Source organism: Acinonyx jubatus, chromosome F2 (genome assembly GCF_027475565.1).
Source record: "Acinonyx jubatus isolate Ajub_Pintada_27869175 chromosome F2, VMU_Ajub_asm_v1.0, whole genome shotgun sequence".
In the NCBI taxonomy this organism is placed as follows: domain Eukaryota; kingdom Metazoa; phylum Chordata; class Mammalia; order Carnivora; family Felidae; genus Acinonyx; species Acinonyx jubatus.
Genome location: NC_069394.1, coordinates 424,709 through 441,250, shown reverse-complemented (window position 1 = coordinate 441,250; position 16,542 = coordinate 424,709). Strand labels below are relative to the sequence as shown.

General features: G+C 61.6%; 1 protein-coding gene across 1 annotated transcript; it reads right to left on the bottom strand.

The window, feature by feature from the left end:
* Nucleotides 1-216: 216 nt before the first annotated feature.
* Nucleotides 217-13,367, bottom strand: TONSL (tonsoku like, DNA repair protein). Its single transcript, XM_015076938.3, has 26 exons — nt 13,233-13,367; nt 13,043-13,138; nt 12,611-12,753; nt 11,814-11,997; nt 11,333-11,462; nt 10,994-11,165; nt 10,795-10,909; nt 10,111-10,256; nt 9,858-10,010; nt 9,497-9,622; nt 9,175-9,355; nt 7,851-7,933; nt 7,659-7,748; nt 7,237-7,309; nt 6,996-7,159; nt 6,798-6,921; nt 5,928-6,658; nt 5,756-5,832; nt 5,200-5,353; nt 5,035-5,113; nt 4,187-4,488; nt 3,855-4,026; nt 2,959-3,134; nt 2,361-2,434; nt 1,692-1,825; nt 217-475 (listed from the first exon to the last, which is right to left on the bottom strand). The coding sequence occupies exons 1-26, from the start codon at nt 13,255-13,257 to the stop codon at nt 285-287; spliced, it is 4,095 nt and encodes a 1,364-aa protein (XP_014932424.2). The 5' UTR covers nt 13,258-13,367; the 3' UTR covers nt 217-284.
* Between the last annotated feature and the right edge of the window lie 3,175 nt (nt 13,368-16,542).

The following is a 16,542-nucleotide window of genomic DNA, read 5'->3' as shown; positions in this document are numbered from 1 at the left end:
CCTGCGCACCCGGAAATGGGCGCGTCCCGACTGCTGGCCACGCCCGCGGCCGTACAACCCACAGGCGGGAAGGGGCTCCGGGAAAGGAGACTGCCCTCTCCGCGTAACCACCAAATGACCAGAGCTGCCCCCAGTTCCAGCGGGCTCTCAGCTCCCCTACAGCAAAGTGAACCCCCGCTTTCCCCCTCCCACCCGCCTTCCAGGCAGCAGCGGGGGTGGAGGCAGCAGCGGCGATCGTTTATTTGAGGCGAGGGTGGGTTGCAGGGCAAGGGCAGCGCCGCCTGTCAGAGGCGCCGGTAGAAGAGCTGGGGCCCTCGGTCCAGTGTGCACGCACTTCCAGGCTGGCCGGGCAGCAGCTGGCGCAGGGCGTCACGGTCCTCGGTGGAGAGGCGTCTGCTGCACAGCTGCAGCTCCTGGAGCTGCGTAGTGATCCTGTCCCAGAGGCCCAGGCCCAGGGGGCCCCGGACAGCACAGCCTGCAGGGGGGGAGGGGGGATCTGGTCTCAGGGAGCAGGCCCCAGCGAGGTAGACGGGGGAATCCCGCAGGAGCCAGTGGCGTTCGCAGTACACCTATGGAACTCCCAGGCCTGTGTTCTTTTCTACCAACGTGGCCCTCAGGAAGAGGCCACTTCCCCTGAGCCCCAGGGGCTACAACCAGGTGCTTGGGCAGATGCCCAGGAGAGGCCCACTAACACCCTAGGAAGGCGTGTGTGCTTCCAGAGAGGCCACCCGGTCCGTGGGCTCCTTTCATAGCCAGTAGGCAGGCAGGAGGGAGACTGGCTAAAATAAATGCTGCAATCACATCTGTGCCTCTGACAGTTTCTATGACAATGCCTGGGGTCTTTCCATCTGTAAAATGGACACTATAGGAATGCCTATGGGTCTTAAGAGGACAGACACTAAGCTGTCAAGGTTTGATCTCCAGGGAGGCCAGAGTGCCCAACAGGCTCAGGACCCTAGGGAGCTAGGGGAGAGGACAGGTACAGATGCCAGGTGTGTGGGAAGCAGCCCCTTAGCTGTGTGCAGATATCCCACCAGCTTGCCTTCAGGGCTGCCTTCTTGGAGGAGCCGGCTTGGCCTTGTGGGGTGGGAGTGAGGAGCAGGAGGAACCCAGGGGTTCCCTGTGTACACACCCACTCCTAGTCCTTATCCTCCTAGAGGGCAAAGCCTGGTACTCTCCTGCCCCAAGCCCTGGCTGGATGTGTCAGGCTATTGGGTGGCCAGTTTACCAAATTAATGTCTCCTGGGGTCATTGTCAAGGCAGCTCTGGTAGGGTACTGTGCCTGGGTGTGGCCAAAATGAGAATACACAGGCTGGGAAGGTAGAGTCAGGGCAGGCCCTGCCTGGAAGTGGGAAAATCCCTCGGTGGCAAGTTTTTGCCATCCTGATCTTGAGCTCTGTCCTTTTGCCAATGGTAATTAGGAAATCCTTGTGAAACGGGACCCACCCCCGTCCCCCCACCCCAGTCACCATGGTCTCTGAGGTTCAGGCTGAACAGGCCAAAGGCAAAGCCCCCATGGTCCTCCCTGCCCTGTGTTAGGAACCGGGCTTATACCCCCTTCCAGTCACACTGGTCACTGTTCCCCACGGTATCTAACTAAAGGAGCCCAGCCCACCTTTGCCATCTGGCTGGTAGCAGTGACAGCCCATTTAGAGGAAGCACCAGGGCTTCGGGTAGGTCCCCAAGCTCACCTGACAGGCCAAGGAAACTGAGGCCTTGGGGCCGCACCTGGAGGGCAGACAGGAGCTCCTCCAGGCCAACACGGCCAATCTCAGGGTTGGCAGACAGGTCCAGTGAAATGAGTGAGGGGCAAAGAGGAAGGCATCTAAGACAACAAGGGAAGAAATAAAGGGGTCAGCCTCTAGGGAGGGAGGCCCCCAGTACTGCAGAAAGCTGCCCCAGACAAACCACAGCTCTGGGAGCCATAGGCCAGGCCCTATAGGCTCTGCCCCAGTATGCACGGGTGCAAGTACTTCTCTAGGGCCAGCTGGACACTGCCAAGGGCCAGGACCATAGTGACCAGGCCTGGGTATATGCCTCCCTGGCTTGGGTGCCCAACACCGCCAAGAGCCAGCTGAGGCTGGAGGGTCATGAGTGGCCCCGGTATGGGCTGCTACAACAAAGGGTAATGGGAAAGGCTGTCAGGAGCCTCAGGAGTACGGGAAGAAGAAACACAAGGAGGCAGGCTTGAAAGCTGGAAGGAGTGAGGGAAGAAGCTGTTACTACCAGTTGTTACTACCAGGGCCTCGGGTAGGTCCCCAAGCTCACCTCCCTTCCCTGCCCAACCCAGCGCTCCAGGGTACTGGGACTTGAGATCAGACTCCCTCAGAATAGTGCAGGAGTGGGTGGCACAGCATTACCTGCTCAGTTCTCTCACCGCCTTGTCGCCCAGGTGGTTTGCAGACAGGCTCAAGTGAGTCAGAGCACAGCCTTCCTAGACACAGCAGAGGCCCAAAAGGAGTAGGGTTGAGTGGGGCACCTACCCTCTCTGCCTCCCAGTAGAGGACCCAAACCCAGGTCAGATACCTTCCTTCTTCCTCAGAAACAAGGGGCCAAAGCCTGCCTGACCCCCAAGGCACCAGAAGGGAGCAGCATCCCTTCAATGTGAAAATCAAAAGGAAACGCCTCCCCTTCTAAGTCATACTCGACATGTGAAAATCACAGGGATCAGCCCCACATGGAAGAGTCAGGGGAGAGAGCCCTAGGAAGCCTGGCCAGACCCTGGGATCTGCCTGGGGTCCCAGGCACCTTTCCTGCCGGCCAGGAATTCGCTGCCTGCCTCGGGCTGTTCTCCCAAAAGCTTCACCCACAGCTGTTCTTTCTGAACCTGCAACCCTCTTCCCAGGCTGCTCCTACCCCTGCCAGGTCTCAGGTGCGGAACTGTAGCCCGGACAGCCCAGCCTTGCTTTGCCATGGCACCCCCCACCCCCACCCCTCTCCCACCAGCCGCATACACACCTTAGTCAGGAATCTGACCACAGGCTCCACGAGGTCTGAGTCACTCTTGCTAGCTGCCACAGAGCTAAGCTCCAGGCGCTGGAGGGTGTGAGCGGGCAGGCTCTGCAGGGCCTGGGCCAAGGCACTGGTGCCCAGGATGTTGTAGGACAGAGACAGTGTCTTCAGGTGCTTGGCATCTGCACGGGGGACCAGAACCACTGTCAGCCACACACGGTCACCAACCCAGCCCAGCTGCAGTCCTAGGCCCAACACCTTCATGATCCCTCTGGGGAAGCTATCATCCCTGAGATTTTGTGCATGCAGAACTGAGGGAACTCCCACCTGGGGTTTCCCAGGCAGGGAGGGGACAGGGCCAGACTCCTGAGCCCACCCTCTCCCCACCACCTCTGGGCTACCTGCCTCCCCCAACCCAAGCCAGGACGGAGTACCTGAGACAGGCTCTGGGCCAGGGTGTCTGTGAATGATGGGGTGGGGTTGGAGAGCACCTCCTGCTGCCCTAATCCCAGCCTCTCCTCTGGTGTTGCTCTCACATCCCCAAGCCCCACTTCCTAGCCCACCACTTCTGCAGAAAGGCCCCCTGGAGGACTCCTAGTTCCCAGTCTCTCAGTACTGGGACCACCGCTCTCCGCGGCCTCGGTGTCCGTGGTGGGATCATCTAAGGCAAACGGAACGCTAAGAGCTGGTGAGAATAGGGAGACAGGGACAGCGGCCCATGGCACGTCCTAGGGGAATGACCCGAGCCCAGGAAGACCTAGCACATCCACCTATGTGCTCCTAGACACCACGCCTGGTCGCCCGGGGCCCCTCTTGCTCAAGGCTCTCTATGCCCCTGGACATGCCCTTCTGATGGCAACTGGAACCCTGGGGCCAGGGAGTGGACATGCCCATCAGCTCACCTTGGAAGGCACTACCTAGGGCTGCCTGGTGGCTCAGGAAGAAGCTGGGGCCAAAGCCACAGGCCTGGAGATGCAAGGTACTGAGTGAGGGGCAGGCTTGCAGGATGAATGCCAGGGCCTGACCACTGCCATCCCCGAGAGGGTTCATGCTTAAGTCCAGCTCCTCCAAGTTCTGTGGAAGACATGGGCCCCCTGGAGAATCTGGTCTCCTTGCCATCCCAGAGCTGGGCAGAGGTCAGCACTCGCCACTGCACCTTCCCACCCAACGACGGGCTGATTGCAAACGTTCTGATGCCGCCCTGTTGCCAGCCTGCTGCTCCCCATGCCTCTACCTGCAAGGTGGTCTGCCCCAGGAGGCCTGTGGCAAGCTGGCGTAGGCCTTCAGGGCCCAGGTGATTGGAAGAGAGATCAAGGAGAATCAGGCCAGGCATGGTGCCCAGGGCGGCCAGCAGCTCAGCAGCACATCCATCCCCCAGCCGGTTCCCTGCCAGGTGCAGCTCCCGGAGAGCCGCGTGCAGCTTCAGGGCCCGCAGCAGTGGGGTGAGCTGGGTCTGGCGCAGGGCCAGGGAGCAGGCGCTGAATGAGGGGCCCGAGCCCTGGCACTCCATGGCCTGGAGCACCTCCTGGTGCTCCTCTGGAGGGGGGGGATATAGCGTCACCAGGACCAGAACCTGCCGTTCTGCCCTGGGAATCCTGGGGGGTCAAACCAAACATCTCCCTCCTCACTCATGAGCCCTGGGACACCCCAGAGGTGCTGCAGAGCCCAATCCCACAAGCCTGGGGGCCCAGCATCACTTGAGCCCCCACGCGTGGCTGGTGGGTGGGGATGTCCCTTCTCTGACTTGTCAGGTCCTCTCGGCAGGGCTCCAACCTCTGTCACCGCCATATCTCAGGGCCCAAGGCAAGCTCTCTCAGAGAGCCACCCTGGACCTACCCTTCAGTGGCTCTGGTGACTCTATGCCATCCCGCCTCCCACAGGGCCAGTGTTGGGGAACACCCACATGTGTGGGCACTGGGCAGAGGAGGAAAACCTGAGGCCAGATGTCGGGGGGAGGGTGCCTCGGTGGATATCTAGGGCTCTGGGACATTAGGCCCACAGACCCGGGAGTGGCACAGGAAAGTGGACCATGAACACCCAGCCCCTCTGCCCAGGCCACTTGAGGCTCTCCTGGGCTCCTACCTTGCTGCAGGCTCTGGCAGGCCCTGCGGTAGCGGTCAGCCAGCGGGGGGAGGTCCCACGAAGTCACCTCAGCCAATACCTGCAAAGCACCATCACTAAACAGCCCCGGGGGCCCCCCACACTGGGGGCTCTCCTATGCTCAGGGCCCAGGCTCCTACCACTCACCTCCTCGTTGCTCTGTAGCACATCAGGGATGGGGTCCTGTGGGGCCAGCAAGGCTCCCTCCTTTCGCAAGACGAGCCTCGGCAGCAGCCCACAGGCCTGGCAGTAGCGCTGGGCAGCCTGATCAGCCAGCCAGGCCACAGAGTGGACCTCCCTGCTGCAGGGACAAAGGGGAAGCTGAGCTGGCCGGGTCCCTGCACACACTGAGGAAAAGCCTCTAGGGTCCTGCCATCTCCAGGTCTATAGCTCTTCTGTCTGGCTCCCTCCCCTCCCCTCCCGCTGCCCCTGCCCAGGACATGCCCGTGCTCTCTGCAGCTCTTCCAAGCTTTTCCTAGGGGCCACGGGGCCTGGCCTAACCACTCCAGCGCCCTGTCTATGCTCCCGCGGGGCACTCTTGCCCTGGCCTGCAACCTCACGTCAGCTATGGGAGGCCCCCTGGACAGCAAGGTGACGCAAGTCAAAGTAAGCCCTTGTGACCCGCGCCACCTGATCTGCAAACGTGAGGGTTCTCCCAGGGGTGCCGGGGAAGCTGGGACTCGGAGGGCATGTGACGCCTTACCTGTGTGGGACGGGGATGAGGAAAAGACTGTCCTGAACTCGCACTCGCACCCGGATGGGAGGGGGCAAAGACGGACCCTGCTGGGTGGGCGCAGGGCACAACAGCCTCAGTCAGAAAACACAGCCATCTAGCCTCACTGCCCCCTCCGCCCCCACCCAGGGAGTGCACCCACCGAGGGCTGGCCCGCCACAGGGCTCTTCTCCCCACTGGGCCCCGAGGCCCTGGAGACATCCGGGCTCCATGGAGGCTCTGCAGCCGAGCTACCGTCTCCACCTGCCCTGACCAGTGCACCGCAACTCCTGAGACGGGGCAGCCGGCTCTGCCTGGCCCGGGCCCGGGGCCTGCTGGAGCTCTTGTTGCCTGACCCCGAGGCACTACGACCGGTACTGTCACCACTGCCTGGGGAGCGGGGCAGATGGTCATCCTGGCGGCTGTGGAGCAGTGGTGAGTCGTCCTCCAGCCAGTCTGAGGCCAGACACTCCTCTTCAGGGATGAGCGCTGGCCGTTGCTGGGTGGCCTCGCCTGGACCCCAAGGTGGGCCGGACCCCAGGTGGCAGCTCTGGGCACTGCCCACGCCTCGGACGCCCACCCAGGGAGCACTCGCTGGCGCCGCCTCCCGGTTGCTGGTGAATCCGGGCGTCCAGGCTTTGTCCTGTTGTGGCTGGACAGAATGCCGGGGCCTCTTCTGGTTCGGTCGGGGGGGGCCTGGGTTGTCCTCACCCTCTGAGCTGCTACTGCTGGCCAGTTTGTGCCTGCTCCTCCGAGGCCTGGTCACAGCTGGAACTGTCTGCCCCAGAGAGACCCTAGCACGAGCCTGAGAGGTCTCTGGGGGTCCTGGGCAGGGGCTCGAGGGAGGAGAGACCTCAGGGTCAAACAGATGGTTACGTGGAAGAGCGTGGGGAGCTGTGGGGGGATAGAATCTCGTGTGAGGCAGCGTCCATCACTACCCAACCACCCATGCTAAGACGTCACTTGGAATCAGGGCCTGGGGCACTCTCAGGTCAGGGAGAGCCGTCCCCAGGGGCAGACGGTCTGTACTTGCCTCGGCCTGAGGGGGCCGCCCGGAGCAGCCTCTCCATGGCACCAGCCTTCTCTCGGGTTTCGCTGTCCAGATCCTTGCCATACAGCTTCACCCACTGCTGCAGTGTCTCCAGCGGGCTGTGCCCCTGCGTGGCGGTTGGCTGAGCAGGGCCGGCAGGAGCACCCCACCCGCCACGGCCTGGCCTGTACCCCCACTCACCTTCGTGGTTCGGAGTGTGACTGACGCTCCCCGTTCAATGAGCAGTTCAGCCACCTCGAAGTGGCCGCAGTTGAGGGCATCGTGCAGAGGGGTGATGCCTTCACAGCCCTGGCCGCCTGGGTCATCTACCACAGCCCCGTGGTCCAGCAGGAAGCGGACAATGTCTGTGGGCCAGGAGATGTGAGCTAGCTCCCAGCCTTTGTTGGCCCTCGTCCTTGGCACGTACCAGCCCCGTACTCACCCAGATGCCCGTAATTGCAGGCCTCGTGCAGGGGTGTCCAGCCACAGTAGTCCCGAGGGTTCAGGGGGTGGCCCTGAGACCAAGGATGGGAAGGAGCCTAACCTGAGTATCCCTCAGGCTGGCCTCACCGTGGGGCTCTGAGGTCCCAGGAGAGCCAGGGTCTGGGTCTCAGAACTCAGAACGGGCCCCGTAAGTCTACCCTCAGGCCTGGCTCTGCCCTGGCCTAGGTCCTAGCGGAGAGAGATGGTCCCCACACAAAATGCATCATCTCAGGGAGGCCCCTGAAGGGACTTGTGCAGGCCCAGCAGCCACGATGCGCCCTGCAGCCCCCATGCCCTGCCCTATCCCCTCAGGGAGACAGTGCACCCCAGGAGAGAGTCCCCATGACCCACAGAGTAGCTAGAACAAGGCAGCAGACCCACCTGCCTTACAAGGTCCTGGACACGACCCAGGCGGCCCTCGATGCAAGCTCGGTGTAGCAGAGTCTCCCCAACGTCATTGCGCCGGTTCCACTGTGGACAGTTGTCCCAGGACAGGAAGCAGAGGTGTGAGGGGACCAGGCAGTCCTGGCAAGCATGGGAGGGACACACGCAGTACCCCCACACCATCCTCACCTTGTTCACCCTCTGCCGGCCCAGGCAGGCCCGCAGCTCCTCGTCCTCCTCCGGCTGCTGGGACCAGCCCTCAGCATCACCCTCTGGAACAGAGCCCGGCCCACTCCACGTAAGCCAAGCCCCCCCGGCCCCAGGCTCCCCTGACCTTCCAGGCCTGGAGGACGGGGGTCCAGTGTGGACTGCTATTCCACCCCCAGCCCTGTCCGTGGTTGTTCCTCACTCACAGACCCCCGGCCCACAGGGGATGCACCCGACCTTTCTGCCCACCTGACCCCTATCCATCATGTGCTGACCCCATGCCCAGACCCCTCTGGATCTCCCCACCCCAGACTTCTGTCCCCTCCTGGGAAGCACCCTTGTTGGGCCAAGTCACGCTCACATTACAAATAGCTCATCCCGTGAGCCCAGGTGCCCTCCACCTGCACGTGCCTGGCCTTCCTGTCTGCATCTGCCTCCCCCAACTCACTTGGCTGACCCCACTCCTCTTCTCTGCTCTTGTCCTCTACTCCCTCTGCTGCTGGTCTTTGCTAGAACCTTCTTCTACTTCACGGGCTCCTCTTACATGACCACTTGCTGAGTGGTATTACCTATAGTTCCTGCTTTGGTCCTCTAACTCTCCTCTGGCTGCCTACACCCACATACTGGTGACACGCAGCCTAACCCCCTTCTAAAGCATGGCATAACCTTCCCACAGCCGTTGGCCGCTCACTGAGAGGTTCTGGAAGCCCCTCAAATTCAAAACTGAACTTGTTCCTTGTGGCCCCAGGGACAGGTCTCCCACCTCCCGCCTCTCAGCCAGAAGCGAGCCACCGGCTTGCACCCACCAGCCTGGCACCCCCTGGGTGATGGCTCCAGCCTATCCTGCACACCCACCTCCCACAAGGCTGACCCTGCCAGCCTTGAGAGAAAGCCTGCACCAGCTCTCAAGGGTTTCAGGAAGTGCTGAGCTCCTGTGCCGGGCAGCCAGTGTGCTGTCTCCACTCCCCTCTTGTCTGCCCTGTGCCCTCCTCTCGTGGTGCCACTTCTCCAGGTCTGACCCTGCACCTCCTTCCCCAGCAGATACCCACTAGCCTTCCCATCAGTGACTCCTCCAGGAAGGTTCCGGAGCTGCCTCAGAGCCCCCCACCCCCACTCCCCTCTTCCATCTACCAGCACAGACCGCCCTTCCTCCACAAGGCTGAATCCTCCTGTCGCGAGCCGGTGAGCAGCCCCAATGAGGACTCCACCCTCGCCCGGCCCAGCCCAGGGCCCAGCCCCAGCAGGTGTCAGGGAGGAAATGCCACGGGCAGCTGGCATAGGGGCCAAGGCAGCATTCGGGCCTCACCACTCTCCGAGAGCTCCACGTCGCTGGCCTCGGGGGTGTCACCATCACCCTCCTCCTCCTTATCCTCGTCCTCCTCCTGGTCTCTGGGCACACTCAGCTCCTGCAGCCTGGCTTCAGTGCCAGGGGCCTCCTGGGGCTGCAGCCTTAGCTGCACGCTGTGGAGGTGCTGTAAGACCTGCCTCTGAGGGGCAGGGGATGCCCAGTTCAGGGCTCCAGGGGCACTAGACACCCTGAACGGGGAGATGGGGGTGGGGGACGAGGACAGGCAGGTCGCAGGAAAGCTGCACTGGGGGGTTCCACGTGCGTGGATGGGCTTCTGTACCTGCAGCTGGGGCCGCTGGGCCTGCTGGGCACAGCTGAGAGCCTTTTGGAAGCATGGTGCCAGCAGCTCATAGGCATCGCCGGCCTCCTCTCGGGATAGCGCAATGTTTAACCAGGTCTTGGCCTCCTGGAGCAGGAGGAGGAGGGATGAGCTTTGTGGCTGCTGTCCGCCCCACGGAACTGGCCCCGGCCAAGGCCCAGCTCCCACTGCTGCCCCCACGAAACAGGAGGACGGCAGCCCTAGAAAGGGAATGCCTGTCCACACAAACACTCGAGAGTGGCGGTCCTGAGGCAGAGCCGTGGAGACCTACTCGCATAGCCCCTCTGCACCCCGGGTGGGACCGGACGCCATTACTGCTCACCTCCAGGGCGTCGCCACCACGCAGCCTCAGCTCCTGTTCATAGTGGGACACGGCCCGGCGGTGGTCCTTCATGTCTCCCAAGGTGGTGGCCAGGGACACGTGGATGACGGCCAGCTCGGGCCCCGGCCTGCTTAGCAGTTCTGCAAAATACAGCTGTGGAGGCAGTGACAGCGAGGCCAGGGCTGCCTCACACCCCACCAGCCCAGAGTGTCACGACCGCCCCTTTCCTCCCAGCCCAGCAGGGGACGCACACCTGCTTCTGGTAGGCCTCGGCCGCCTTGGGGAAGTCGCCTGCCTTAGAGAACAGGTCCCCCAGCTGCTCACAGATGCCCATGGCACGCCGGGGGTCACTGGCCTCTGAGTCTTGCAGCTGCTGCTGCAGCTGGACCACTGCCAGCACTGCAAGAAGAGCCTTAGTGAAGAGGGGACACAGCGTGGGGCTCCGACCCGACCGCCACCTGTGACTCGTGTGCCCTGGGTGGGCTGTCCACTGTCTCTAGGCCTCTGCTCGCCCCTAGGTAAGGGGGCAGTAACAAAACACACCTCGTGGACTTGCTGCATGGATCAGGAAACTAGTAACTGACACCTTGAAGAAGCACCTGGCTCACAAGGGGAGCTACTAGCTCCTGCCACTTGTCAGTCCTCACAGGCCACACGCGCCGTCTGCTCTCCCATCCTCTCTGGCAACACTTTCGTCTCCGCCTTGCCAAAAAGATCCTGGCTCGTCTATAAATGCCCAGCCAGCCTACTGAGCACCCTCAATGTGTCCCTCAGTGTGTCCCCCTCTGACACACCATGCTGAAGGCTCAGAGAAATGGGGGGCTCTCTTCCCAACAAGAAGGGGGTGGGGAGCAGGAAAAGGCCTCACACTGATGCCGCCATCTCCTCACCCCTTCCGGGGGAAGTTCAGCACCCTGGGTCCCCTTCCAAGGCTCACCATATTTAAGGGTCCGGCAGATCGCTGCCTTCTGCAAAGGCTTCTGAAAGCCCAGCCTGTAGGCTTTCTTCAGGGCTCTTTTGGCAGCCAAAAAGTCCCCCAGGTCTTGGAAGATCTGGGGAGAAAAGAAAGGTGAGATTGCAGGCTCCCTGGAGCCCGAGCCCCTCGGCAGGCAAGGCCCAGAGCTGTAAGTGGGCACCTGCGAGATGAGCACGCAGCAGTCGCTCTCCATGAGCTCCTTCCTCAGGGCACGTGCGCACTCACGGGCCCCCTCCAGGCAGCGCATGGCTTGGGAGTGCTGCCCTCGGCGCCAGTGGATGGCACCCAGGTTGTAGCGGGCACGGAATAGGTCCTCGTAGAGGCGGTTCTGCCTGTGGGAGGCGACAGGGCTCAGAGTGACTGGGGGCACCCAAGCGCTGACATGTAGCTGCTGATGCTAAGCCAAGCCTGCTCTATGCCACAGACGTGCGGCAGGTGAGCAGGGAGGGCAGGCGGTGCTCTCTCAGGAGGCTCCTTCCTCCAGGGGCGGAGGCCTTACTCGGCAAGGAAGATGCTCTTCCGGAAGTAGTCATTGCACGGGGCCATCTGCTGCAGGCTCTCGAAAGTGAGGCCCAGGTTGAGGTAGAGTCGGGTCCTCATCTCACTCAGCTCTCGCTTGGTCAGCGTCCCTAGAAGATGCCCCCACAAATCCTCAGTGCCTCATCCCCACTTGGGGTATCTAACTCGGGGTCTGTACAGCCTCTCCCCCACCCCTCTTCCTGTCTCTTGCTGTGGTGACGAGCTCCTGCTGTAGACAGAGCGTGGGAAGGAGCAGACAACGCCCAGACGTGAGGCTATGGGGAGCACAGGCCATGCACCTCCTCATGGGAGGCTTTGAGGACAGATCTCAGCCTAGCAAAGGGTGGGCCCAGGCAGGTAGAACCCACCATACAGACAGAGCAGACACTGGAGCTGTGGCCTCCTCTGCTAGCAGGTCAGGAGGCAGAGGTTGGGAAGGCCTGGCCTCTGAGGGCCCTCACCCTGCAGCTTCTCGTCCACAATAGCCAAGCTCTTCTCAAAGGCAGTCTGTGCCTGCAGCAAGGCGTCCTGTGACTGACAGTGGTCATAGATGTCCAGGTAAGTGCGGCCAATGGTGGCCCAGGCTCTCTGCAGCTCAGTATGATTAGACAGGGAACGGGCCAGCTCCAAGTAGCGGTGCTGGTGCTGGGGTGCAAAGGAATGGCCATTGTGAGCCAGCTCCCACCTCAAGCAAATCCCATACGTACCCCAACTCCAGGAGGCGCCTACCTCTGCCAAGGAGAACCCCCTACGCCCCTCAAATCCCCACAGAGCAGGACAAAGCCAGGCTGTGCAAGTCCCATATCCTCTGTGCCATGGGCTGCCTGTGGGGACAGCGGTGCCACACTCCAACCAGCCATCATCATCATATGGAGGAGACGCTGACTGGGAGTTAGCTGGGCTGTTGCAGCCCCACTCGCCAGGACCCGAGCAGGCCCTTTGTGGACAGTTGTGCCAACTCCCCAGCTGGCCCACAAACACAGCTCAAGTGTTATGTTCGTTAATTGTTTGTGGGGCCAGACTCCCAGGCTATGATGTGCCTACCCAAAGACCAGACTACAATTCCCTGACACAGGGCTGCCTGAAGAGGCCATGTCCAAGCGTGTCCCCCTCTAGCCAGAGGCCAAGACAGTGAAAACTGTGCTTCTCTCCTCAGAAAGGGACCAGCTCGAAGTGTGGGCTCTGCAGGGCCAGGTGTGGTCAGCATGGGTGCTGGGGGTGGGAGTGGGCGCTGGGGGTGGGAGTGGGCTCTGCCCACCTTCAGGGCAGCTGAGTAATCCTCCAGCTCAGCCAGTCGCTCTCCGATCTTGCGGTGGGCCACGGCACAGCCCAGAGGGTCATCGATGCTCTCCAGGAGCTGTAGCTCATGCTGGTGCTCTTGCAGGGCCTCTGTGTAGCGGCCTGGGCAGGCAGGCGCGGCAGGCTTCAGCCCTGGCTGGGCAGTCGGCCAGAGGCTGCGAGGGCGAGCGAGGGCGAGCGAGGGCGAGCGAGGGCGAGCGAAGCCGTGGCCGACCCTGGGCGGCCGGCTCAGCAAGGTTCCTGGCCCCGGCCCTCGGCCTCCCCCCCCCCCCCCCCGTCCCCGCTGGCTCACCCGGTCCCCCATCCCTTCCTGCCCCCCAGGGCTCCGACCTCCAGCCTTACAGTTCTCCCGGCCCTGGACCACAAGATGGGCCAGGCCCGGGGCACGTACCATGGCTGGCCAGGAGCTCCCCCAGCTGGTGGGAGAGGGCGGCCTCGTCCCGCAGCTGCCCGCTTCTCTGGGCCTTGGCCTTGGCCTTGCTCAGCTCTGCAGAGAGAGGGAGACGAGGCAGGGACGCTAAGCTTCTTCGCCTGAGTGGGCCAGACCCTCTCCTCGCCCAGCATTCCGCCCGGAGACTCACGACGAAGCTCGCGTTCCACATTCATCCTCGATCAGCCGCGCGCGGGGATCCGGACTTCCCGCGTTCCCTGCCGCCGCCGCCGCGGCTCCGCCCCCGCCAGGCGGGGGGCATCCCGGGAAGTGTAGTCCAGCCGCCCGAGGCATCGTGGGAGCTGTAGTCCGGCTGACGTCCGGTCAGGAAGGACAGTGAGAGGGCGGCGGGAGGATCGGCACCTCCGTAGGCTCTTGGGGTCGCGTGGAAGCTGAGCCCCATCCTCACCCCTGATCCCGGCCCCGCAGCCGCCCTTGGGGTGCGGTCTCCTGCGCTCGTGCTGCCGCTAACCACTCACACACGCGCAAAGCCTATCTGCGTGAGCGACTTTACTTGGGAGACACACTGCCTTCATATAAAAGGAAATGAAGGGATCTATGATCTAATACCCTTGAGTACTTGGATATGTGCATGTAATCAAATACGCCCCTTTTCACAGAGCCCGCGGAACAGCCACGAATGCAGCCCCAGAGCCGTCGCGTTCAAGGACACAACCCCCCGTGTTTTGGGGGAAAAGGGGGGATGGATGTGTCTTCCAAAGTGAACAAAGTACTTCTTCCTCAGTGCGCACACAACGAACTCTTGAGGGCTTGGTGCACCCAGGCCTCAGACCTCTAAATGCCTGTCCTGTATCCACTGCTTTGAGGTTTCAGTCCCCACTACACAGCACATCCAGCCCCGGATGCAGGGTGATGAGACTGGTGTCCAAAGACCCCAGGGGAGGCCCGGAAAGAGTGTGAGGTGGCTGCATTTATTCTCTGTGGAAGTCAAAACAGACCCAATAGGGTAGAACTCTCAGCCAGTGGATGAACCATGAGGCCCACAGTGGAGGAAGTGAGAGAGGGGGTAGATGGGTCTGTGGGTCTAGGGAAGACTGCCCAGGACCGGTGATGAGGCTGCAAGGAGTGGGGGCAAGGGCAAGTCTGAGGAACTGCAGGAGATGGGAAGTTGGATCCAGGGAACCCTCTTCTCTTGGAAGGGTGAAGGGTTCTGCAGGTCCCTAGTTGGGTCTGGTGGGTGGGGAGCACAACAGGGAGGCCCTGAAACCAAAAGAGCTGCTTGGAGGGCAGGCTGCTGGAGTGTGAGGAGCACAGTGAGGGGTAAGTGGAGATGTGGTAGGGGTGAGAGAGCGAGGCCAACGGGGGTAGAGACTGGCTCAGCTCAATAGGCCAAGGGCAGAGACTGTGTTGGGGCTCCCCTTCCAATGTCAGCATTCACAAGAGAGCCCAGAGAGGACCCCACTTCTCTATGCCTCCGCTTTCCCACTGGTCAGACAAGATGTGTATGGGGGGCAGTACTGAGCAGGGTCCAAGGAGTGGGGGCCAGCAGGGGCAGCAGCTGAGTCCTGCCCAGGATGCTGGCTTCACCCAGGGAAATGCATCCATGAGGCTGGCTTTTCACATAAGGAAACACAGACAAAACATGGTTTGGAATTTTTTTGAAACTATATAGTTACATACAGAAAATATCCAAAGAGAACGCAGACCACAATAGTGACATGTAAGTCATTTCCCACAATGATAAAAACACCTCTCGCTTTCCTCTTTAAAAAATTATTTTTATTATTTTTGCAAATGTCTCACTTGGGTGAACTGAGGGATGTAGTGCACATAGGGGAGTGGTGATGGCGGAGGGGGCAGCCTGCTGTGTGCCCCCAGGCCTCCTCCACATCTGCCAAGGTTGCACCCCCACTCTCTCTAGCTCAGGATGCCAAATGCCAAGGGGTCCTGGAGACAGACCACTGGTGTTCTCTCCTAACAAGGAGGTTGGGAAATCCCCAGTAAATCGATGACCCCGGTGAGATGCCACAAGTAGGTTTGTGGCATCAGCTTCCAAGAGTGGCCACGACACACTACAATCTCCCAAGGTACCTGCCCCCACCAGGATGTAAGGCTCAGCTGCTGAGGTGACCATCAGAGTGGGGGCTGTGTTGGGGAAGGCGATGCTGGGATGTATTACTGCTCCTCTTGGGCACCCCCCAGACATGCCCTTGGGCTGCCAGAAATAGTGGGCTGTATGCCCCCGGCAACCCGGGAGCCCTGGTGCTGCAGAGCCCAGCCCATCTACCACCCCCATCTAAGAGCTGCTAGCCCTAGGACTGTGGGGACAGGGCGCAGAAGGCCCAGCTGGCCTTGGTTTCTCCCTCCTGTGGCCCCCGGCCTGGTCCCCTCTGGCAGCCACATACCTGACCTGCATAGAGATGTTGCCTCCCACCCTACCCCACCCAGGAGAGCCTTCGGGCGCTGCTCCTCTGCCAACTCAAATCTCTCACACACAAACCTAAATTACAGGCAGACCAGGCAAGCCTGCCCCTACCCTGACTTCTCCCCAACATGGTCACTTAGAAATCCAGAAACCCTACACAGAGGGTGTCCATCCTTGAGAGATGCGGAGATCCAGGGACATGGGACCATCCCCTCTACACACAAGACCTAGCACACGGCTACCTGAATGTCATCCTCTGTATCTGCCAGGTGTGTGTGTGTGTGGGGGGGGGGGTGGTGGGCAGCACTTGAGGACAGGGGGACTCATGCCAGGGTGTGCTCCCAAGGATGTGTTGGGGGCCAGGGCACGGGGTCTTTGTGGAGGGTAGGAAACCAAGTGTAGCACCTCTGGGTGTCCTCAGTGGCCAGGCACAGGTGGCCTTGCAGGAGGGGGTTGCCCCATAAGCCCCACGCCCTAGACTGGAAACAGGAAGCTAAATAGTCTTCTCAGTAGAGCTAAGTGAGCTGCCCTGGGGTGAGAATTGGCTCAGAGGGCTGCCTGAGCTAGGCACTGGGACGAGACTCTCACTCTACCCCATGCATGGCTCCTTACCTCTATTTTTCAGCCCCCAACTCTTGGGCCAGGAGAGGGAGGGACCACAGGGAAAGGCCAGGCCTGCGGCTCTGCACGCTTACTGTCAGGGCTGCCCCAAGTGCTGAGCCTACAGGGCCCTGGAAATGGGGAGCGAGGCTGGCGGAGGAGGGCAGAGACTGCTCTGAAGCGTGGGGTAGGCCAGGCCTGGGTCGAAGGAAACGGTTCTTTGGTATTGAAGCAGCAGAACGCTATCGCAAAAGAGATGTGTCTCCTAAGCAAAGGAGGGGAGCCAAGCTTTCCCCTCTCCAGCGGCTCCGAAGGTCTCAGGGTCCTCCACACAGGGCTCCTACCCTCCCTGTGAGGCCCCCACACAGGGCCTGCTCACTGCTCACTGAGGCCGTGAAGAGCTCCCTCCAGTGAGAAGCCACGTCGCCCAGGGACTGACCTCTGGGAGGTGGCAGCCAGTTCCTGATAGCAGCAC

What these genes read in the sequence shown, in the direction of transcription:
- TONSL (XM_015076938.3), bottom strand. Translation starts at nt 13,257, where the DNA reads ATGAATGTGGAACGCGAGCTTCGTC. An exon ending in GGAGCTCCTGGCCAGCCATG is followed by an intron (nt 12,754 to 13,042) that starts GTACGTGCCCCG and finishes CTGCCTGCCCAG; the next exon opens with GCCGCTACACAGAGGCCCTG. An exon ending in TCCAGGACCTTGTAAGGCAG is followed by an intron (nt 7,310 to 7,658) that starts GTGGGTCTGCTG and finishes CCTTGGTCTCAG; the next exon opens with GGCCACCCCCTGAACCCTCG.